The sequence below is a fragment of the Micromesistius poutassou genome (genome assembly GCF_964030765.1).
Source record: "Micromesistius poutassou genome assembly, chromosome: 2".
In the NCBI taxonomy this organism is placed as follows: domain Eukaryota; kingdom Metazoa; phylum Chordata; class Actinopteri; order Gadiformes; family Gadidae; genus Micromesistius; species Micromesistius poutassou.
The window spans coordinates 8,170,454-8,194,463 of record NC_140272.1 but is presented as its reverse complement, the minus strand read 5'-3'; the positions used below and the strand labels follow the sequence as shown (position 1 = coordinate 8,194,463).

The 24,010-nt window shown below is 47.7% G+C and overlaps 1 protein-coding gene across 2 annotated transcripts in view; it reads left to right on the top strand.

The window, feature by feature from the left end:
• nav1b (neuron navigator 1b) overlaps positions 1 to 24,010 on the top strand; it is a gene marked incomplete at its 5' end in the record, with an annotated part of 53,140 nt that overhangs the window by 7,534 nt on the left and 21,596 nt on the right. For both annotated transcript variants that reach the window (XM_084464776.1, XM_084464775.1), the window contains 4 exons: positions 3,950 to 4,294; positions 19,293 to 19,443; positions 20,832 to 21,189; positions 22,933 to 23,698. In XM_084464776.1, the coding sequence (XP_084320902.1) occupies positions 3,950 to 4,294; positions 19,293 to 19,443; positions 20,832 to 21,189; positions 22,933 to 23,698 (1,620 nt within the window). The remainder of the gene's footprint in view (positions 1 to 3,949; positions 4,295 to 19,292; positions 19,444 to 20,831; positions 21,190 to 22,932; positions 23,699 to 24,010) is intronic.

Sequence of the window (24,010 nt, the reverse complement as noted above, 5' to 3'; positions counted from 1 at the left end):
ACGTGTGTAAGATGTGTGTGGGGAGGCTATGCAGAGTCTAGGTGAACTCTGAACAAGCCTTGAGTCCTTTGCGGAAGCTGGTGAGCGACTCTGCGGTCACAGACCGGAAACTCTGCTCTACGTTTCCCCTCCAGCCAGCCATCGATCCGGCTGGTTTCACTTGTTATTTAGACTCCTCATCGATCCTCTGACGGTGACGAGACGACCGTGTTAATTAGCTAATTATGATGCTGGGCTGGAAAGCACAATGACTTACGACCGCAAACTGTCTGTCTTGAGCGAGGCTTTACGTCCATGTATCTCAGTGTAACAGCGTACATCTGTGTGTGCTTAGGGCCTCTTGTTTATGCCAGATATCAGGGGAAACACCCGCGGTCCGAAGGATGAGAAATGTAACACGCCCTGGCTCTCAGGCGGCTCAGCGGCAGACGCACACGCTCTGATCGATTCATAACAGCCTCACGTGCACGCTGATTGGTTCAGCCAGCCGGGAGTGCTGAGGGAGGGGGTCTGTCCAATAGCTGATCGGGTTTCATGGTCATGAGGTCATGGGTTGAAGAATCCCTCTCAGGATTCGTCAGGGCAATTAAAATGGCTACATGGGGGCTAGCACGGTGAGCTTCAGCTGAGCTAGAATGCTAAATGGTTTGTGTGTGTTTGTTTGTTTGTGTGTTCATACAGAACGTGTATTGTTGTGCATTGTTTGTGCACGGTTCTGTTTAATTAAATTTAGAAACCAGGTTCTTTTGAACTAAGTCAATGTTAACGAAATACAATTTAGACTCAGACTTGATGTAATACACTTTTTTCAAGGACCTCTAGGCTATTAACTACATACAGTAGATACATACATACATACATACATACATAGTGAATAATATAATAGTGCATAATAGTGAAAGGACTGCCGAAAAGTATACTTTGATCCTCAGATAATACAGAGCTCTGGCCCCAAATAGGAGAGATGCGAAAGTCCCTCAGTGTGCAGTAGTGTGCGTGCCGGGCCCCCGGGCCCTGGGTTCGGGCTCTGCAGTTCTCAACGCCTGCTTCCTCTGCGTGGGGCTTATCCGTATGCAGCTGTCTCCAGGAGACGGCTTCCAGCGGAGGACACCTGGTGTCTCCGGGGAGACGTTGGCTCTCAGCTCTGCTGCTCTGTCACCTTGCTCCAGGCCAGACCTGGCTCTGCTTCTTACAGCATTAACCCACAAGCGCTCTCAAACAAGTGGGCTTACTAATAGTAGTAGTAGTAGTAGTAGTAGTGGTGGTAGTAGTAGTAGTAGTAGTAGTAGTAGCCATTTGAAAAACGCAAATACCATAGAGTATATCGGCTTCTTCTTGCTTTAAACATTATAAAATTCATACTTCTTGCATTTTACTTGACATTTCAGATTAGAATACATGAATCAACTTTGAGCATAAGGGTTAGCTGCTGCCCTGGTTAACAGATCACCTGAGACTAGTATCCATTATTTTTTAGAAAGACAGAAGAGTGAGGAGGTAAGAGGAGAAGACAGGAGAGGAGAGGAGACAAGGGGAGAGGAGAGGAGGTGAGGGTATAGGAGACGAGATAAGGGAAGAGGAGACCAGGGCAGAGGAGACAAAGGTAGAGGAGACGAGACGAGGGAAGAGGAGAGGAGACAAGGGGAGAAGAGACGAGGAGAGAGGAGACGAGTGCAGAGGAAACAAGGGGAGAGGAGCGGAGAGGAGGGGAGGAGAGAGGATATGAGACAAGGGCAGAGGAAACGGTGAGAGAGTGAGCCTGTAAGTGATCTCCCCGTAGTACTCCACTGTCACCTGTGTGAATGTGGGCCTGAGTTTCCCTCATCGATTCCTGTTAGATTATTTACTATATTCACCTTCATTCCAACAGCTAATGACAAAACTCTTATTTTTCTTTGATTCTTTCCAATCCTTCGTGTTTGTGGACTGACCGTGTAACGCGTCCTTGACTAGATGAATTATCCATCTGCCATGGGTAAAAATACTTCCACATTTTCCAGTGCCAGTGCATTATTCATTCAGGAGGGAAGCTGTAGCTAGTTATGCAATCAGTAGACGCGGCCCCGTGACTCAGTCAAAGCAAGGACATTTCTAAATCCGACCCATTTACAGGCCACTGCAGACTTCTACTCCATGCATGTGGGCTAATAGATGCTGTTTGAAGCCAGTTCCCCTCAGATCCGGGGTCGATGATAGTTTATGCACATGTACAGTAGATGTGTGTCGCATGGATGTGTGGGTGTTGGCTTCTGATAGTAAAAAATAAATAAGGAAGGAGACAGCGAGAGAGAGAAAACAAGACAATGGAAGAGAGAGAGACAGGGACAATACAACATAGGAACAGAGATACAAGGAGAGACAGGGTTAATACAACAGAGATACAAGGAGAGACAGGGTTAATACAACAGAGATGCAAGGAGAGACAGGGTCAGTACAGAGAGGGAGATAGAAAAGGCAAACATAGAGAGCAAAGAGAAAAATTAAGAGAAGCAGAAAGAGGGGGGTAATGTGTTGAAAGAGAGGGAGAGAGAGGGAGAGAGGTTAATGCATTAAAAGAGAGTGATACAGAGACTGGGTGAGTGAGAGAGAGAGAGAGAGAGAGAGAGGTAAATGCATAGAGAGTGAGAGAGCGAGAGAGAGAGAGAGAGAGAGGGGGGGGAATAGAAGAAGAGAAATCAATAGAGCATGACGAATAGAGAGAGACAGATAGAGAGGCCCTGCCAGCTAAGACCTCTCGGTCCGACTCCGTCCCCCTGACCTGGTCCTCTTCCCTGGCCCCTCCCTGGTCCTCAGCCCTGCAGCCCCTAGTGGTTCTGTCGTAAGTGGGTCAGCAGTCTTCCACTGTCACTGTGGATTCCTCGGAACCAGAAAGAGGAAAAATCTGTTTTTCTGCCATGTTCGTTCTTTCCTGGGAAAATCAAGAGTTTGTTTTCCGGTTCTTGTGACAGCCATGTTTTTCCCTCCACTTCTTGGTGGCTGGAGATGTCTTGAGTTTTTTGTTTCCGTGTTTTCGTGGTTCCTGAGATTATTATGTAATCCTCCCCTAGTACCCGCCATTAAAAGTAGAGTCAAGGAAGTGCAGTGTGCCACTTATATGAGTAATGTAATACAAGTAGTCTAATGTAAAGTCAAAGTAATGTAACGTGACCTAAGAGTAATGGGATGAAACATGAATGTAATGCAATCCTACATGAAATAGATGATTGAGATGTCATGTAATGTAATGTAATGTAATGTAAGTAATGTCAAATAAATGTACTGTACCTGTCGGTTAAACACAAGTTATTGAAAGTTAAACCTGGACTATGCTACTTTTGTACAGCTCTTTACTCCATAAAATAATATTTGAATGAAATATTTGAAGAGTTGCTTTTCCCAATTGTTTTTTAAATATAGCTTTAACTGTCACTACACCTCAAGCCACTAGAGGCCGCTAACAGGATCACTTACATAGTGCAGGTTTAAAGTAACGTCAAGTGAATTTTCAGTTAGATAGTTCGATTTCAGTTAGAAAGATTTCAGTTAGAAGTAAAGTAATGTAATATACCCAGCAATAGACACAATGTCAAGCTATGTGATTAACTAATGTTACAAAGTAATTATGTAATAATATAATATAAAGTATAAATAGATAATTATGTAAGGTAATCTTAAGGTTATATTGTAATGTAAAGTAAACGTCACGTAATATTGTAATATAATGTAACCAAAACTAAACTATAAAGTAAATGTAATCGAAAGTAAAGGTACATTTATAATGTAACACAAGTAAACGTAACGTAACGTAATAATATAAAGTAAATGTTAAAATATAATCTCAAGTGAAGCTAACGTTACTAAATAATGTATTCTAAAGTAAATGTAACTGAATAATTGAATGTAAAGTAAACGTAATGTAATATAAAGTAAAGGTAACTTAAAGTGAACCTGCGGTCCCTCCCCTCTCCAGCTGCCTGGAGGCGGGCCCGGCGGGCTACGACAGCGACGACACCACCGCCCGCAGCATGTCCAGCCTGTCCAACCGCTCCTCGCCGCTGTCCTGGCGCCACGGCCAGGCCTCGCCCCGGCTGCAGGCGGGCGACGCCCCCTCCTCGACAGGCAGCGTGTACCAGGGGGGCGTGGCCTCGGGCCGGGGCGTGGCCCACACAGCACCCGCCCGCGGCCCCCCCGCCCGCCTGGGCAGCTGCACCTCCTCGCGCATCGAGCTCATCGAGGGCCTCGACGACGCCGACCTCAAGTCCGGTTACCTTAGCGACAGCAACCTGCCTGACGATGACGACCAGCTGGCCAATGGGTGAGCGGAACTCGGCTTTATTGTTTTTAGGAGGTTGAGTTTTTACCGGCCAGGGAGGGAAACGGCGACCGGACAGGGGATAGTTTTAATAAGTAAACCCTGCCTTCATCAACTTGCCAAATGGGCCGCATCCTCCCCCATTGGCTGGCAGCCGGTGTTAATCTGGACCCTGTTACCATGGTGAACGCCAAGCCCTGACTGGGAGTTTGTAGTTCTCTGTTAGAGGACTGGTTTTGATGAGCTGCTTCCTGTTAACAAAGCACAGATAGAAGTGGATCCCTTCTGTTCTTGGTGACCCATTTCTTTAAGTGCTCTTAACCAGAGCATCTGCCTGTGGGCGGGAGTAGCTGAAGAGGTAGTGCGGGTTGACTTGTACCTGGAAGGTTGCTAGTCCGATCCCTGGCTCCTTCTAGCCAAGTGCCGAGGTGTCCCTGAGCAAGACACCTCGCATGGTTGATTCCGCCGTCGGTGTGTGAATTTGTGTATGAACTGTTGCAAGTCGCTTTGGATAAAAGCGTCTGCTATATCGCCTGAATGTAAATGTAATGTAAATGCTTCACCCACACACAGTTTATCCCATTGACATCTGCCACTGACATCAATGTCTCAGTGAATTAATGTCACCAAACCACACCAAATGTCGATATTCAAAGGGATGGTTTGCGAGAGATCGCTGACTTATAAAAGCTATAGATATCTGATGGGGCATTTTTTAACGACAGAAAGACCTTTAAGACATTAACAAGAAAGGCCTGGTAAACAGCCCATACGTAGGGTGAAAGGGGACAAGTGATTCATCCCCGGTTGTTGCCATGACAACGCCGGGTGATGTCAGTCAGCGCCTCTCTACGGCACCACAGGTGGTACGCAGCCTTGCAATCAATGCCGTGGGAGAATTAAACGTCTGCTTTGAATGCATTCTTGTAGATTTAGGTTTTTTCCCCCAGACGTGCTTGTCATCGTCTGGAGCCGGGCGGACAGATGGGGGCTGAAACATGGGCTGCTTTGGAGCGCACTGCCAGACCTTTCAATACTCAATCGGGTGATCACAGTCCGGGCAGAAACTCTGAAACTCTGACGCTTCCTGGAGCCGACACTTGCGGGGCCTTCGAGAGCAGCTCAGCGGCGGCGATCAAAGAGATCCTATCTGCGGTCTTCCTTTCTGCACGCTCACTTTCCTCTGCTTGATCTTCAAGGCTATCTGGGAATACCCGTGGCACGCCGGTTATGCTGACGACCATGGGAAAAAGTTTGCCAAGTTCTTTCTTTTTAGTGCTGAGGAGGGCTGTTGCTCTTCAGAGTAACTTGCATCATCTGGTATTCCATCACTCATCACTGTGGCTGTTATGTATTGTTACAAAGGATCGTGGAAAACATGACTTGTAGTCGTTGTAGCAAACTCTTTCATCCACAGCTGAGCGGAGCGGTTTGCGCTAATCGGTATTGTGTTTGTTAAGCCAAGGATGAAGTGATGGATCTGTCTGCGTGTTCCAAATTATTCCCATTCCTTCTTCCTCTAACATCCCCCTTTCTATCTATATTATTCTCCTTTTACTCTCTCTCGCTCTCTCTCACTCTCTCCCTCTCTAGCTCTCGCTCTCTTTCCCTCACTCCCTCTTTCCCCCTCTCTCTCTCTCTCTCTCTCTCTCTCTCTCCCTCTCCCTCTCTTTTTCTCTCTCTCCTGTCCCATGTGTCACTCTCCATCTTTGTCCACTCTCTCTGCCTTTCCCATTTCCTCCATCCCTCATCCCTCTCTCTCCGAGCCTTCCCACATCGCTCCCCGTCGTCGTCGCGTGTCGGAGGGATGGAATCCAGGCCAGCTCTCGGATGCTGTCCACTGCGGTCTCTGCTTAGCCTTATCAGCACTGCTGCACATGCACTGGGAATCAGCTCCCCTCTGCTCCGCACTCACGGAGGCGGGCGATGTGCCCAGCATTCAGCTCACGTGCTCACCACGGGCTGCACCGCATTAGGCTAAGAGAAAGGGAACGAGAGCGAGAGGAAGATGGAGACGAGAGGAAGAGGGAGACGAGAGGAGGCGTCCTTTCGTTAAGGAGGACAGGGATTGAGGGCGGGAGAGAGAGGGAGAGAGAGGGAGAGCGGGAGAGGGAGGGGGATGGACCTGAAGGGACTTATGAGGAGAGAGTTTGGGAAACGAGCCAGAAGAGGGAAGGGGGAAGGTGGGAGATAAGGCGACTCTTTAAGGGTTGAGGAAAGGGAGATGTGTGTGGAAGTGAAATGTGCAAACCGTAATGCAAGTAAGAGAAGATCCTAGGTATAGGCAATAGAATAGGGGATGCTGTTAGATAGCCATCATTGAAGTAAATAAAACAGTGACAGGCTTCCCATTGCGAGGTGAAAACAGGAATGAGGAACAAGGAATATTATGAGGAAGTGAGAGGAGGAGAAGATGGAATGCCATTTCAGGGATATGAGGTCAGCGATGTTCACTCACGTCCACCCGTCTCCTCGCCCCCTCTGCCCTGACACGAGTGTCCTTAATATCCTGCTGCCCTCCGGAGATGCTTATCAGCTCGGGTGCTCATCTTTCATTTCATCGGATCCTCTTAGTCTTTAGAAAACGTTAATGTCCTCCGAGAGGCAATTTGTGGGACAGCACAGAACATACAGACACACTTCACAAGGACATCAGACATAAACATCAGATAAACCACAATAGTCTGTGGTCGTCTACAGCAGTCGTCACAGAGAGCATCCCGGCAGACGTCAATAAATATATAGCAACAGTTGTAAAACAGAATAAATAGTAAGAATAACATATTTCACATTCCCAAGGTCATGATTTTCAAATCCCTAAGACTCCCCCCCCAACCCCCAGACTCCCCATGGCTATCCCCTCTTACTTAATTGGGTTATTGCCATGGGAACAGATTAGTCTCTGACTGTGTTGGTGCTGATGATGGGGAATCTCAGACGAGAAGGGAGTGGCTGGAGCTGTGATCCAGTGAGGTGGAGGATGGGGTGTATCCATGGAGACTGTGTCTGCCTCACTAGTCAGCCTGGTCAGGTAACGGGGGGAACAGGTCAGCCTGCGCATCCCCCCCCCCCCCTCCTTCCAGGATTCGCCACACATACACACACGCACACACACACACACACACACACACACACACACACACACACACACACACACACACACTCTCTCACTGTCACCCTCACTCTCTCTCTCTCTCTCACACTCTCTCTCTCTCAATCACTCTCACTCTCACTCTCACTCTCACACGCGCACGTTCCAGTCTTCCAGTCTTCCCTGTTTGTCCTAATTGGTTCTTGTTATGAAGTGATTTGGGAAGGTCTAGACCAGCATACGATCCAATGACAAAGGATGCTCTCCGCCTCAGTCTCATGTGTGTTGTGTTGTGTTGGTTCTGTGTCTCTGTGGGCTTCGAGGTGGTTGTGAGGGGACCAGCAGTAGAAGCTTTTCTTAGATAATAGTCGGTGTCTGAGATTTTAGCACACATTATGTGGTGTCAGACATAACACACATACTCACACATACTCTATTTCAGACACACACACACACACACGCGCGCGCAAACACGCGGACACACTCACACACAGACAGAGAGAACGACAGACAGACACTGATATAATATTGGTCTGCATGTGTTCTAAAAGGAATAAATAACCAAGATCAATAAAAGATGTCAAACTCAACAATACTTGAGATAGTATAATTGAAAGACAGTAACTGATTTTTTTACTACAACAATGGCTTTCTATTAGCATTGCCTAATCTATTGCCTATACCTTGCATCCTCTCGTACTTGCATTACGGTTTGCATATTTCACTCCTCATTTGCATTTTTCACACATTGATAGTTAACACGTTGATAGCTAACCCATTAAACTGCACTCATTTGCTCTGACATGAGTTCAGAATAACTCATGTTCTGAACTCATGCATAACTAAGCATCTTTCTCTTGCTCTCTTTTCCTCTCTCTCTTTCTGTCTTTCTCTGCCTCTCTTTTTTTCTCTGCATCTCTTTCTCTCAACCTCTCTTTCTAACACTATCTCTCTCTCATGTATATGCACACAAACACACACACACACACACACACACACACACACACTCTTTTTGTCTCTATCTCCTTCTCTTGTTGCTTTGCTTTCTCTTTCTCTCTCTGACTCTCTTTTGCTCCAGCTCTCTCTCTTTCTATCACTATTTCTCTCCCATGTATAGCCACACACACACACACACACACACACACACACACACACACACACACACACACACACACTCAAACCAACACACACACACACACACACACACACACACACACACACACACACACACACCCGCACACTCACACGCTGCCGCTCATTGACAGCCACGCGCGCCGGCGTCTCTCCAAACAGAGGGGGCTGGGCTCCTCCTGCGTATCTATGGCAACACGCTGCTCGTCGGTGCGGTGCGGAGCCGGTGCGACCGCTGCTTTCTGCCGCTCTCCAGAAGCCATCAGCTAATGGCCCCGCATGAAAGAGCCGGCTGATAACGGCTTCTAGTTCACATCACTCCTTCGCATTCAGCCGCCGAGTCGGCGAGGAGCCGGCTGTGGTTGTTCAACTGACTGTTTCCTGTCAAACTACCCCAAGAAAGCTCCAACGTTTACGTTCCGTATTAGAGTAAATGCGTTCAATATGTTTTGTACTAACCACCTGAACACTGTTGTTACAGTTGAGCTTGGATGGATTGTTTAGTTAAACCCACTGCTGATTAGCTTTGTGTTTGATGGATCACCGTGCTATGAGTGTTTAGGCTAGTTTAAAAATGGAATGGTTATAAGCTAGTGCAAAAATAATAATCACTTCTCTCGTGTTTCACACTGTAGTACAACCTCCAACCACATGTTTCCCCTATTAATAGCAGAGTCAGCCTCTTTGCCAACAGTTATTCTCTGGATGTATGAGCAGTAGGAGAAGTAGAATAGCTCATTGTGGCTTTGTTGCTTTAGATCATCCTTCATCATCACTTCAATCCCTTCTTTATGGAACAAAATTTGTGAGCAGCCATTTTGTTTCCCCATGACGCCATTGAACATGAGGTCATTGTTTACAGCAAAAAACTGAAAATATGGAAAACCTTGCATGCAGTTGTTAAGTGGAATGATATTCGGATGCTTGTATGTTTTAATTCCAGCATACACATTACATCCATTAATGTCTTCTTGACTGGTCTGGTGTTTTGTAAATGCCATCCTCTGTGATTTACTGATACCAGAGGAGAGCAGGGACTGTATACTCGCAGCCATAGTGGTTGGTTGTTCAACGGAAGCAAACAATCCATCATCTGGAACGAAAGCATGTCTCCGGTCTGAGAGTTACTTACAACCCATCAAGCCAAACACTCAATGTTGTTTACCATCAGAACCTTAGTACTGTTTTATTCTTTCTGTCTACATACCACATAATGGCTCTCTGGAATACCCATCACTCATTCTGCACTTTTATTATTGCAGGACATTACATTATGCCAGGGTCTGGTTTATGAATAGAACCGGTGATTACGCCAAATTTAAGGTGTGGGTTTAAAAAGTTTTTCCACCCTGGGATATTTTCTGTGGTGTTAAAGTCCATTATGTTATGGTTGGAATTATGGTCCGACTGGGGCTGCAAAGTCAGCAAGTCTGTCTTGGGCCTGACTCCCCCTGTCCAACAAAACAAATTATTCTGTCTGGTGAGGGTGACAGTTGATTGATCACGTGATATTTTCATGTTCTGGAGAGCAGAACCACCGAGACATGATTCGTTCTTGATGGACTGACCAACTGTCTGGTGACCAACAGCTTCGGTGACTAAACGATCGCAACAGAGATACGAACCAACAGGGCTGGCCATCGCGGGGTTGCCTCCGAGGCGTTCCTGCGTTTTGCCACACACCGCCAGATCGGATATCAAGGGTCCGTACAACAAAGGGAACTGATTTGGTTAGGCATAAATTTCATTTGTAAATGACATGAATTAAAGCAATTAAAGTCCCTCTCTGTCAATGCATGCAGGAATGCATCATGAGTAGGAGTGGTGGGTGAAGTGGAAGGGGGAGGCTGACTGGTGCACGGAGGAGGATGAAGATGAAGGGGGATGATGAAGAAAAGGTCAGGAGGAGAATTAGAAGAGGAGAATTATAGGAGAAGGTGGAAGAGCAGAGAAGAGGACCGGGAGATGGAGAGTGAGGGAACAGGAGAGAAAGAAAGGAGGAGGACAAGGGGAGGAAAGGGAGATGGAGAGATGGAGGAGGAAGAGGAGGGGGGAGAAGGAGAGGAGGAGAGGAGAGGAGAGATGGAGGAGAGAGAAGGGGATGATAGAAGGAGAGGGGAGAAGAAAAGGAGAGAGTGATGGAGGTGAGGGAAGGAGAGATGGAGAGGAGAGATGGAGGAGAGAAGAGAAGGGAAGGAGAGATGGAGGAGGAGAGGAAAGAAGAGATGGAGTGAAGAGATGGAGGAGAGGGGAGAAGGAGAGATGGAGAGGAGAGGAGGGAAGCTGGTGCAGCAGCAACACGGCTCTGATCATGCGGCAACGTGGATGGAGACGGTGCTGCCATGGCAACCATTCTCCACTGGCCCACTGACGGGCTGGTTTGCATGTGGGTGGGTGTGTGTGGGTGTGGGTGTGTCAATTTGTCTGTACAGATGTAAAGGGCAACCGCTTGAAACACAGAAAGAAAGATATGGAGAGCAAGTGAGAGAGAGGAGACAGAAAGGGATGGATAGTCGGCTTGTTGGTTCTCAAGCGTGTGTTCATAACCCAATTCACTTGTATCAGTGCTGCCAGTGACATCACCTGCCGCAATTAATAATCGTTTCACTCTCCTCATTAACATGAGGCTGCGTGTAACCTTCATGGTTTTGCGTAAAACAAACGAGACACACACTGCATTGGGCGTCTTTGCTTCCCAGTGTTTTTTACCAATAAGCGTTTGGCTCTTCTGACCATGTGATCACCATGGCAACCATCAAAAAGCTTTGATGGCTGTGCGAGGTGGCGAAATTGCTTAGCTTGTGGCACGCGTGTGTGTGTGTGTGCACGTGCGTTGGTGTGTGTGTGTGCACGTACGCGCGTGTGTGTGTGTGTGTGTGTGAGTGTGTGAGTGTGTGTGTATGTGTACCTGTGAGAGTTTGTGTACCTGTGCGTGTGTCTGTGTGTGCGTGCGTGTGTGCAGGTGTGCATAATCACGTGTGAAAAATACAAATAAACAACGAAAATGTTCGCAGTGAAGACATACCTCCCGGCGTCTCTCAGTCATGGAAACTGCATACCCCATCATCAGCATTCAGCGCAGCGCTCCCAGCCGCCCACCCCCGTCATCTGATCCCCGGTCTGAGCGCCCGCTGCGGTCGGGCTTTCATTTCCCCTTTCCAGCGCCACATGGACCGCTCTGCACTGTCACTGCTCTGAACCAGAGAGGCTGCTGGGAGGTTCTGCTGCTGCCGCACCCGACCCACCGCCTTCAGCCCAATGAGGTGTCGGTGGTGGTGGGGGGGGGCGTGATGGAGGGGGGGGTGGTGGTGGTGGGGGGGGAGTGGGGTACTTGGTGTTTGTATGAGTTATGGTTTGCTAACGTGACTAATGCTAGGGGTCAGTTATTTTATGGGATTGCATCTTAGCAAGGGGGAGAGGTTTGTGTGTGTGTGTGTGTGTGTGTGTGTGTGTGTGTGTGTGCGTGTGAAATAAATATATAATAATAATAAATATATGTGTGTATGAGTGCCTGTGGAGGGATACGCACACACACACACACACACACAGGCACACACACACACACACACACACACGCACACACACAGACACACACATACACACAGGAATGCACACACACACACACACACACACACAGACCTTCACACATACAGGGACACAATCGACCGTCCACAAGGCGTTATGATTTGTGTCTGTGCCCACTGCATTATTGTGTCATTTTTCCATGACTTGAACACATCGTTCAAGGACCCCAAAAAAGGCAATGAAATGCCTCAGCGCCGCCACGCAACAGCCGAACATAAACACACAAACATAAACACGTGTGTGTGTGTGTGTGTGTGTGTGTGTGTGCACACGTGCATAAACACACACAAACACAGATGCTCTGTGGTCTCATCCCAGTCCCTTCTCCTCTTTCTCTTCTCCCCTACTGGGAGTGACGCGGTAATGGTTGAAGTCCCCCGGCGTCGAACCCACAACCCCACCGCCACAGCAGCCACCACAATGATGGATCAGCCATTAACACACTCCCAGTAGGAGCGAGGGAGGGGGGGGGGGGGGGGGTGAGGTGGTATGGGGGGAGGTGGTCACCCTCCATGTCCTGCTGTTGGTGGCACATGCTGAAAGGGGGGTTTGGCGTGTGTGTGTGCTTGCGTGCATGCGTGCGTGCGTGTGTTTGTGTGCATGTATATGTTTGCATGTGTGTGTGCATGTGTATGTGTCCGCGAGTGCATGTGTGTGTCTGCGTGCGTGCGTGTGTGTGTGTGTATGTACATACATTATCCTGTTACAGCTTAAGCCCCCCAGTTCAGAATGATGCATATATCCACTGGTTTGCGTTATGTTGTTATGGTTAGGCTGTTGGCCTCATTGCTACAGGCTGCTCCAGGGTGACTCACTCTATAGCATTCCTTGGCTATCGCATATAGCCAGCTGTACCGGCTTTAAAATAATGCTTTTCATTCCTTTGTTTCTTTTTCCGTTGCTGTTACATATCATGTCCAGTAGGGGGAGCACTGTTACATATCATGTCCAGTAGGGGGAGCAGTCCACAGCTTGGAAGCTTCATGAAACGCGCATGGACGTATTGAGCCGCGTTCGTGTATTTGTGTGATGGATGATGTATTTCAAGAGCTGGCTGTGTAGTCTCTATTTTTCAATGTAATAGTTGGTGCTTTGGTCCTGTTGGATATCAGAGCTGGCAAATGTAACTGTATGTATTGTATACCACAGTGTCTGGAAAACACCCTGGCCTGTGGTTTTAATGATCAGCAGGTAAATACATTAGGACCGGCAGGCTGGGTCCAGATCTGGGGGTGTTGTTGAGTGGTATGGAGCCTGGCTGTGGTTTTCAGTTCAGGATAGGGACGCTGTCTCCGGCTCTGAGCAGCCTCAGAGCAGAGCACCAGAGCAGGGCCAGTAAGTGGATCTTAGACCGATGCACCGGAGTACCGAGACACAGCAAGGCAGAGAGCAGACAGACGAGACCTCCTGGCCAGCAGTGGGGGGTGAGTCAGTCGGAGTCAGTCTGGGTGAGGACCTACGGTGTGCCACGTATCCCCAGAATGCCGTTCACCCGTTAGACCTTTCCACAGTGAGCAGATATACCGGTTTGAACCTGAAAACCACCTTCATAGAAAACACAAAATACATTAACACAATACTCTTAATAAAAAACTGAAGAAAACATGTTCACCATCATGCTTCTTATGAGCAGTTTATGTTCTTGTTTAACAAACAATCAAACATCATGGGCTATTTTCTGTTTAATGTTGACTCATTTTGTCGATTATATCCTAATAAACTCAGTGGACTGTGACTTACCCCCACCTAGAGCAGCTAGCTTAGTCATCCTGCTCAGAGATTACGTTCACTACTTGGCTGCGGGTTCAATAGTTTCTCAGCTATCTTCTTGTCTATTGGAACGAATAAAACAAATCAAATGGTGCATACATTGTAGAGGCACTAAAATATCCCATGATGCATCATTCTAGCGATAAGGGAAAGCAGTTACAAGCATAGTTAACAAGCCCAGACATTGACTCGTGTGTACACCGTCTCAGAGTGAAGTGGCTAGACAAAAGCAATCAATCCGACATCAAGTTTTATTTACATAAATGAGCAATGGCATAAGTGTAGAATAATGATTGTTTGATCCTGTATGGCGACGTACTTCTTAATCAATAGAAGGATTGTCTTCTCCACCGTTAGCACCCTGGGCCCTTTGACGCTCTGGTACGACGGCCCCCAGGGAGAGAGAGCTCGTAGGAACCGCTCCAATAAGAGCTGTAAACCCAGAGTGAGGATTTACAGTTGGAACCCCCGACACACAAGCCAATGGGGCCTCGTGACTCTGACCTTTTCCACACTGCCTCCGTCCCCCCACAAGGGATTAACGTGTTTTTAAAGAGCTAGTAAATATCCTCGGTGACCTCCCTCCCTAAGCAAACAGGCTGAGGATGTTGTGGAGATCAGGGAGATTGGGCTGGGTTCCACTGGGTGCTGTATTGAGGGCTCGAGGAGGGGGGGGGGGGCTGTTAAGGCGTTGGGGGAGAATGTCACTGTGATGAAGTGTGCTTCATAAATAAACTTGATTTGACTTGACTAACCAATTGGGTTGACCAGGGGAGAGGGGTTATTACCATGCGAACATGATGTATGGGCTTATCAGATGGCGGTGTGCCTGGCTCTGCATGTGGATCTGTTTAGCAGCAAATGACGCAGTAATGGAGCCAACACACACACACAGGCCTTGATCCCTCCAACCTTTTGTTTGGCTTTCTTAACAGGGAGTGTATGTAAGCGCTTTGGTTTACTTGGGGAAATGCAATACTTGAAGTCCTATAGGGCAGGATAATGTTGTGCGAGGATGTGCTAATCCAAACTGAAAGGGTCTTGTTTTGATTCTAATCCCCAGTTAACCTCTAAGTATCCTAAAGAGTAAATATTGTAAATGTGTACTAAATAGTTATACATATATTAAAGACTGAAGGCTAAATTGTATGATTACCTACCATAACCAACTCAATCCCATTATCCAGAGATAGTTCTCGTGTGGTGGGGAACTCATTCTAACATATTAGTTATTTTTGGGTTCACATTTCCAGAGATAGTTCATGTGGTGGGGAACTCATTCTAACAAATTAGTTCTCTTTTTTGGGTGCTGTCCTCATCCACAGATGTGGGCAGGGTGTGGAAACCGCTCTGCCCACACGGTCCATACCTCCTGTAGTCTGTGGGTTCACTGTACATTCGGACCTTCTGAGGTCATCGCTGTGAGACATATCCACGACTATTGAGAACAGAGAGATAGACGAAGGCCATAAGTTTTCCAGGTCTGCCTGGGGGGGCCTGTCTCATCACAGGTCTATCTGTGGTTCTGTTCCAGTCCTGTGTGTTTTGGGGGCTGTTTTCTTCCCCCTCTCCTGGAACTTGTGGAGACCAACGTAGCCTCTGACATGACTCAGTCCTTTGGGGGATTGGTGGAGTAATGTCTTGGCTGGCTGGGAATGAATGCTCAGCTTTTCAGAGTGGGTTGTGTTGAGGTTACAGGTTGTTAGTTATCTGTTAATATCACATATATTCACTTAAAGATAGATGGCTAAAACCACACCTTTGTTTTAAGTCTAATTAATTAAATACAAAAAAAAATACAAAAAAAACACATCACAAACATACAAATACAATATCATGTAACTTGTAATAACGAAGTAATACACATTTACACAAATAAACAAAACGTTGATTTTATGCACAGGGAGATTTTTGGACCCAGCTGAGCAACAGCTGTTATCCATCGGGAGGAGAGGAAGGGAAGGGGGTCATTTTTGTGGGGTGTTTCCCCTATTCCTGTGTCCGTCGTTTTCTCTCGCTCTGTTCTCTCTCGAAGGGAAAGGGAGCTTTGCTTCTGGGTTCTTACACGGACGCGAACGAGCCCCACGCACTGGAATACACGGAGCCAAGACGCGCGTTTAAACGGACTAATTGGTTTCACGCTGCTTGTTGCGTTAATTGGTGAATCGCACCAATGAGCGGCCGTGTTTTAATCGGTAAAGTGTCGCCCTTCCAGCCGGCTGCAGGAGCGAAGAGGACGCTCAGACCAAGGTAGTGAGAAGTTACCGTTCTATCCGCCACACTAGGGTAGTGATACTAAAGTGTGTTGTAGCTTTGGGACCGTTCCCTATGAACTGATGCTTGTTATTACATGTTATCTGTGACATGTGGTGGTCACATGTTAACTTACATGCGCTAATGTGTTATAATTAGTTTAAGCTCTGGATCTGGATGCTGATCCTTCGAGCAGCTTCCACAGCCAGACTTGAGGGGGACGACTGGGTGGTTGTTGAGGCTGTTTTAAATTATGACTCGCTGGTTTTAACGATGCTTGCTGAAACTAAGATAAAAAGTGAAGAAACACGACCATTATTTGAAAAACAAGCGAATTTCCTCGTTGCTAAAGTCGCATTTTTTTTTCTCTAACTTCGTTTTAGTATCGCTATTCGTTCATTCATTATCATTATTTATTTATATATATATTTTCCTGGCAGACACGGTGGTGTTGTGTAAAGGATGTTAGTTTTGCCCTTTCCTCTCCCTGGGGCCATATTAACCTCCATGGACCTCATGCATCGTGCCTCTGCTACTGTACGCACTCACTTTATGCTCCTAAAACGCCATGGCTGTGCTGCAGGTACACTGACCTGTAGGCAATGTACCAAATAAAAGACAGCGCATTACGCTGTAAATCGTCAGGGGTATATGGGTTTATGAGGTTAGTGAATGGGTCTGGTTTATTCATCTCTTTATTCTCTCATACACTCTCTCGCTCTCTATGGCTCACCCCCTTTGCCTCTCTCTCTCTCTCTCTCTCTCTCTCTCTCTCTCTCTCTCTCTCTCTCTCTGCCTGTTTCTCCCTGTCTCTGCCTGTCTCTCTCTCTCTCTCTCTCCATTTCTTGCTGTCTGTCTCTCTTTCTCTTCCTCCCTCTCTTTCTGTTTCTATCACCTCTCTGTGGCTCTATAGATTTTAACCCCTCCCTTCCTCAATCAAATCAAACTAAAACATTCTCACTGCAATTAGAACCTCAAAATGATCCACCACTGTCTGAGACTCGCAGCTCAGACTTATGCTTCCTGGCTCTCTGCAATGGAAAAAAACATCTTAAAACATTAATTGCCACCCAGCATGTGTAATATGTAGACCAGTGTTTCACTGTTGATTTACTCTCCCCACACTCTCCTTGACCGAGGTTCACCTTTTCTAGGGAACACCTAGAAACTCATAGCTCCAGCAGCCCCCACAACCTTGCGATTCTGGCCAGCAGCATCCCTCTGGGGCTATTCATGGAAATGGCTCCACTTAATCACCAGTGTGTCCGGAGGAACAAGGTGATTTCTGTTCAGCGATACACACAGACAAACCGTTTATAGTGTTTGAACAGCAGCGAATCGTGAAAGAATTTCGTCTGTTCGGTTTTTAAATGGGCCCTTTTTTTATAAATAAAAAATAAATACAAACTGACAATTTTACAGTCTTTAGCTGACAGTTTTAATGGCTCTAGTTAGACTGAGAACAACGAGGGCATACAATCAAAATGGGAGTAGCTACAAAATATACTTAATTTTCATGTCCTCGTTTTTACTGGGTCAGATTTCGGCAGGACATTTTAATGCCTCCTGGATCCAACGCAGAAATACGTCCAAATTAGCCTTTATCCATTGAATCCAAATCCAAAAATGACAGTTTACTCTGTTCCAGCATGGGGCACCGTGTACTTTATGGTCAGCTAACAACATCCGTATCCATCGCTGTGATACAAGCTAGACTACAAGTACAACCATGTCATTAAACCCAATTATCTCTGGTCTCTCATTGGATTTGACGGGCCTCCGTTTATATATTTTGTGCTACCCAGTGTCTCACGGTCCATGTCTCGGCTAATTGCAGCCCTTAAAGCCAAAGAGATCTCAGTCCCAACTTGACGGAGGTGGGAAGGCCGAAGCAAAGGGCAGAGGGCTGAGCCTGCTGTCAGTGCAACTCATAACTCTGTGCTTTATGGATTCTTGTTTACCTTTCCCTCGGGGTCGGCCAAACTGCTACCTGTGGTTTCCAGGGTGGAATTAGTCTGTGCTGCACAAGCTTTCTGGAGATATTACTTTGACTGCTGACCTTCCTCTTCTCCGAGAGGGGAGCATTTTTTAATGTGGTGTCTAATACTAAAAAGAAACATAGAGCAACTTTGTCTTTTTTTTAACTACGCTGCCTTCCTGTCTAGCTGATTTTTCGAAAGTTGGATTTCTGTGTTTAATTTAGATTGTACACTTTGATTGTTTTCAGCTGCACTTAAGTAAGTCTTTCTGGATGAAGGCATCCACTAAATGACTAAATGTTAATTGTAAATGTGTTATCACGGATGACTTTTGGGTTGTTTTGTCCTCTGCACATAACTTTCACTATGAATCGGGCCACATACCTAATTAAGTCCCATACAGTCATTTGCATAACAAATCCTTGATTTAGTTAAATTCAGTCAGGGGGGGGGGGGCGTTTCTTCCGGTATTGAACTGATGTGAGCAGCATGTGTACCAGGCTGTGCTGGTACCATATGCTGCCATCTTCCCACATAGGGAAGGGTGGGGTGGTGGTGGGGGGGTGGCAGACTGTTGGCACCAAGTACCGGGTAGAGAAAGGCCCCAGAAAGGTGTCCTGGAGGGCGTCCAGAGCCCCTCATGTCCAGTCCTCCGCTCGCTGCTGCCCTGGTGAATCCCCCCCCCCCCCGCTGGGTCTGTAGCCTCTCATTCACCCTCCTCCCCTGAGCTGTCACTCACCATCGCTCCTCGGCCTGTTCTAGCAGGATCTTCCTGGGTACAGCAGGGGCTCCACACACACACATACACGCATGCACACACGCACACACGCACACACGCACACACGCGCACACACACACACACACACACACACACACACACACACAGATACCGCACCAGCTCACACACCTTGTGAAATGTGCATCCCTCAGAGGACCACATTGCGTTGACTTAAGCCGTGGATGGGTGCTGTGACTGCATCACACACTCCATCGAGCATCCTGTCACCTCCGCAGACGACCCCTACGGGGGACAGATGGGCCCTTTTCAAAGCAGTCGCCAAAGCCTGTGCCTGTTTTTAAAATACAAAGAGTCTGTAATGGGTTGAACACCGACACTGTGTGATGGGACCTGAAAGAAAAGTTTTGCTAACCTGTTATTTTTTCTCCCGCCCTTTCTCTCTCCTCCCTTCAGATGGGATGAGAGCAGCTCCATCAGCAGCGGCCTCAGCGACGGCGACGGCGAGGTGTCGGACAACCTGAGCTCTGAGGAGTTCAACGTCAGCTCCTCCCTCAACTCCCTCCCCACCACCCCGCTGGGGTCCCGACGCAACTCCTCCGTCATGGTGAGCTAGCGCGCGTAGCTCCGTCGCTAACCGTTAGCTTTTCAGTTGGTTCTCAATTAAATTAAATTCAATTGTATTTGTATAGCCCTTAATCACAGCTACAGTCTCAAAGGGCTTACAGGCCATATGTTTATGACACCCCCCTGACCCTAGCCCCTCAGAGGGCAAGAGAAATCTCCCTTAATTAGCAAGGAAGAAATCTTGTGAAACTCGCTCACCTGAAGAATAAGAAATGTCCTTAAGCAGTTTCCTCTTCTGTGTAAGAGCCGTGGCTTTTAGACTTAATGCACTGTGGCATGCGACGCCACAAGTTCATATTTTCCATCAAAGTAACTAACAGTAGCTTTTTTTTTCTTGTTTTTTGTGGTTCTCACAGTTCATCGTAGGGGAAATTATAAAACCAGTGTTTATCGTGGTGTTCTATTTTCATAGACCTACTCAGACAAATTATTACAAAGCAGACATATACTTGCTGAGCCATCTGGGCTTTGTCTCGCATTATGCTACAGATACACACGGCATAGTTTCCCCAAATGCTGCGCTAAGAAATTTTCTTTAGGTGTCAGTCTCTAAGCTTTACTTCGTACCCTTCTCCTACGACTGTACAAGTTCAAACCATGAATATCGGATTAACTCTTTCCTTGTCTGCAACATGAATCTCTGTGCGTGTCTGTGTGTGTGTGTGTGTGTGTGTGTGTTAACTTCAGTAGCCGTCACAATAAAGCTAAATGGATCATAAACATAGCTTTTGGTTCGTCTCTCTGCTATCATTACTTCATCAAATGACATTATCGTTCACATCATCGCGCTCTCCCGCACGCCATCCCACAGGAATGCAGACTTCCAGATGGGACACAGATTAAAGATAATATTCACTTGGTCTACGGGGCAGATAACACACAGCCGGTCTGGAAGGCCTCAGACGCTCGCCGCAGTGGGGCTCATTCTGTCTGTCTCTGTGGCTCGCAATATTTATCTCTTTTTGTCGCTCTCTCTCTCTCTCTCTCTCGCTCTCTCTCTCTCTCTCTCTCTCTCTCTCTCGCTCTCTCTACCTCAAACTCGTTCTGAAACTCTCTCATTCTTCCTCTTGCTCCTTCTCCATCACTTACTCTCTCACTCTCCTACTACTCTCTCACTCTCCTACACTCTCATTCCCCCTCGTACTCTCCCTCTTTCTCTCACACTCTCTGTATCCCCCTCTCTCTTTCTCTCTCCCCCTCTCCCTTTTTCCACCCACCCCCCTCTCTACCTCTTTCTCCCTTCGTCGCCCCTTATCCCTCTCTCTCTCCCTCCTGGTCACTCTCTCCCCCTCTCCCTCTCTCTCTCTCTCTCCTCTCTCTCTCTCTCTCTCTCTCTCTCTCTCTCTCTCTCTCTCTCTCTCTCTCCAGCTCCGTACGGATGCAGAGAAGCGCTCCCTGGTGGAGAGCGGTCTGTCCTGGTACAGCGAGGTGGGCAAGCCCGGCCGCAAGCTGGACCCGGGGGGCGGGGCGGGGGGCTACGAGACGGGCAGCCTGAAGACGGAGGCACCCAGCAAGTGGAGGAAGAAGCCGCCGCCCCCGCCGGCCCACCCGAGCGCCGGCGGCGAGGACTGCACGGCGCCGCTGACGGGGGTTCGCGGCGAGATGGCCCGGAAGCCCCAGGGCCTGGGGGGGCAACCGGGGAGCCTGAAGAAGGGACGCAACCCCCCCGTGGGGGTCACCTCCCCCATCACACACACCTCCCAGAGCATGCTCAAAGTGGCGGCGGGTGAGGAATGATGCCCCCCCCCCCCCCCCCCCCCCCCGATGGTTTCCCCGTCTGTCTGTCTGTCCCGATGTGTGTCTGACTTTTGTTTGTTTTTGTTTAGCTCTGTCTGTCTGCTCCTCTATTCGTCTGTTTGTGTTCCTCTCTGAATGTCTTTCCATATGTTTTGTCTTTCCTTGTGTCTGTGTGCCTGTCTGTCTTTCCTCGTGTCCTCGTGTCTGTGTATATGTCTGTCTGTCTGCGTCTAACTCTGTCCGTCTGCGCCTCCCTTCATCAGTCTGTGTTCCTGTGTCCCAGTGTGTGTCTGACTGTTTGTTTTGTCTAACCCTGTCTGCTCCTCCGCTCGTCCTTGCATGTCTGTCTTTTCTTGTGTCTGTGTATATGTCCTTGTCGGTCTCTCTTTTTATGTCTTGAATTGTCAGTTTCTTTCATTATTTTCCACTCTGTTTTTTTTCCTCTCCTCAATTCTCCTTGCTGATGAAACTCAAACAATGTGTCTCATCTAAAGCTTTGCCTAATGCATCACCCTAACCAGATCTGTACAGCAGTCAGCTGCTCTCTGTTACCACAATTGCTAACACACTTAATCATATTCCGAGCTGAAGAAGGAAAAATAAACAGCGTAAAAGTATATTAGCTTTACTCCACATAAATGTGATTATGAGTGGTTATCTTACCAATAAAATCTATAATTCATAAGTAGTCAGGAGTAGAGAAGTGGGCTGGAGGCCGAGCCAGTCTTTCATCTCAGCCATAACTCAACATGCTCTGTTCCACATGAAGATCTGCCTCGGTGATGCAATCCCTCGCAATGCCCCGGATTTAATAACTAATATGCGTGATTAAAAAGTGATCTAACTTTATGTATCTTGGCGAAATTGATATGGCATATTTATTTTTTGTAATCAGATCTTCGTCTTGCTTTTGGCTTTTAACTGGGAATGAGTCGGTGGTCATAGATCTTTGTTCTGTATTTACAAACTGTTTACACTACCTTAGTAAGGTCCATTAGACTTGGACACAAAAGTTAAGTTAAGTAAATTTGACTTGGCGACACCTTAGTTAAGTCCATAAGACTTGAACGCAAACCCTTGTCCTCATCTCATCCTCAACCTTTCTGTATCAATAGACATCTTGGCCTGTATGTTAGAACATTTAAATAATGATCATGTATTTGTGCTAGTGGTACGGGATCATCTTGTAGATGATCTGATGCTAATGCCCTGGGCGGTGGTAGAACGTGGAAACTTGGCCCCTATGGATGGATGGACACGTTTGCGTGTGGCGGTGGTTGTGAGCCACACGCTATGTCATGGACAGAGTGAATCTCCTTAAGTAAATACAGATGGTTCCCTGCTCACATGTTGTCTCCTCTGTAATGACAAGCTATAGCGAATAGACACAGAGCTTTAATGTGACTAAATCTAGTTATGCGGTTACAAACATGACATCATGGTTTCTATTTAATCTGTGAATGATTATCTGTGGTCATGTGACGACGTCACCGGCTTTATGTGAATAATTTGATTTATTGTTGCCTTATTTTCCTTCTCTTTCGTTTGCTTATAGACTGCCAAACGTTGAATTGTTTAACATTAAATAAACTTTCTTTCCCTGTCTGTCTGTATGTCTCTCTCTTTGTCTGTCTGTCTGTCTCTTTGTCTGTCTGTGTGTCTGTCTGTCTATTGTCTTCCTTCCTCGCTGCCTCCTTCCCTTCACCTCCCTTCCTCCCTCTCTCCCTCCTAGCTCCTTCCAAGCCTCTCGATAAGTCCAAGATGTCGGTGAGGACGGCCGGCCTGCAGCGGTCCCGCTCGGACGCGGGCCGGGACCACCACGCCGAGTACCGCAAGCCCCCCTCAGGCCTCACCAAGCCCTCGGCCGGCACCTCCTTCGGCTACAAAAAGCCCCCCATGGCCACGGGCACCGCGGCTGTGCTGACAGCAGGGGGCGCCACCCTCTCTAGTGGCTCCTCCACCCTGGGCAAGACCCCCAAGACCTCTGGCATCCCCGTGAAGCCCCCGGGGGCCCCCACCGGCCGCAAGAACAGCTTCGACGCCGGCAGCGAGCACGGCTTCGGGCCCCACTCTCGCAACAGCATCCAGTACCGCAGCCTCCCACGGCCCGCCAAGTCCAGCACCCTCACCCTCATCGGACGCCCGGGGTCCCGGCCCGTCAGCGGCGTCATGGACCCCGGGCTGCTAAGCCTGAAGCCCGTCCCCATGGCCTCCACCGGGCCGCGCATGAAGGAGACCTGCGGAGGAGGAGGAGGAGCAGGAGGAGGAGGGAAGACAGGGAGGAGCAGTTCGGGGCCGGGCGTGAACCAGACGGACCGGGAGAAGGAGAAGGAGCGGGCCAAGGCCAAGGCGGAGGCGTCAGACATGGACTGCTGCTCTCTGAAGGCGAAGCGCAGCGGGCGGCCCGAGTCCACGGGGGAGTCCACCGTCAAGCTGCACGGCCTGAGGAGGACTGGCAGCGGGAAGTACCCCGAGCTGTCCTCGCCCACCACGCCCAGGTAACACTTGATAGTCCTAGGTTTATATTAAGTTAATGCAATTAAATAGCAAAGGCCATCATTATTATTGGTTAATTAGTTTTGATTTGTTACCAGTTAAATTAATATGTTACTATTACTAGTAGTTAGTATGAATGATGGTATGATCAGTCACTAGTAAGATATAATGAAACATAATAACAACTACTATTGTTGTAAAATGTTGGTAATGATGGATAATAATTACCAGAAATTAGCAAAAAATGGAAATATATAATTGATCATGAAAACGCTTCAGAAATATCCTATCCTATACTTCTTTATCCTCTATGT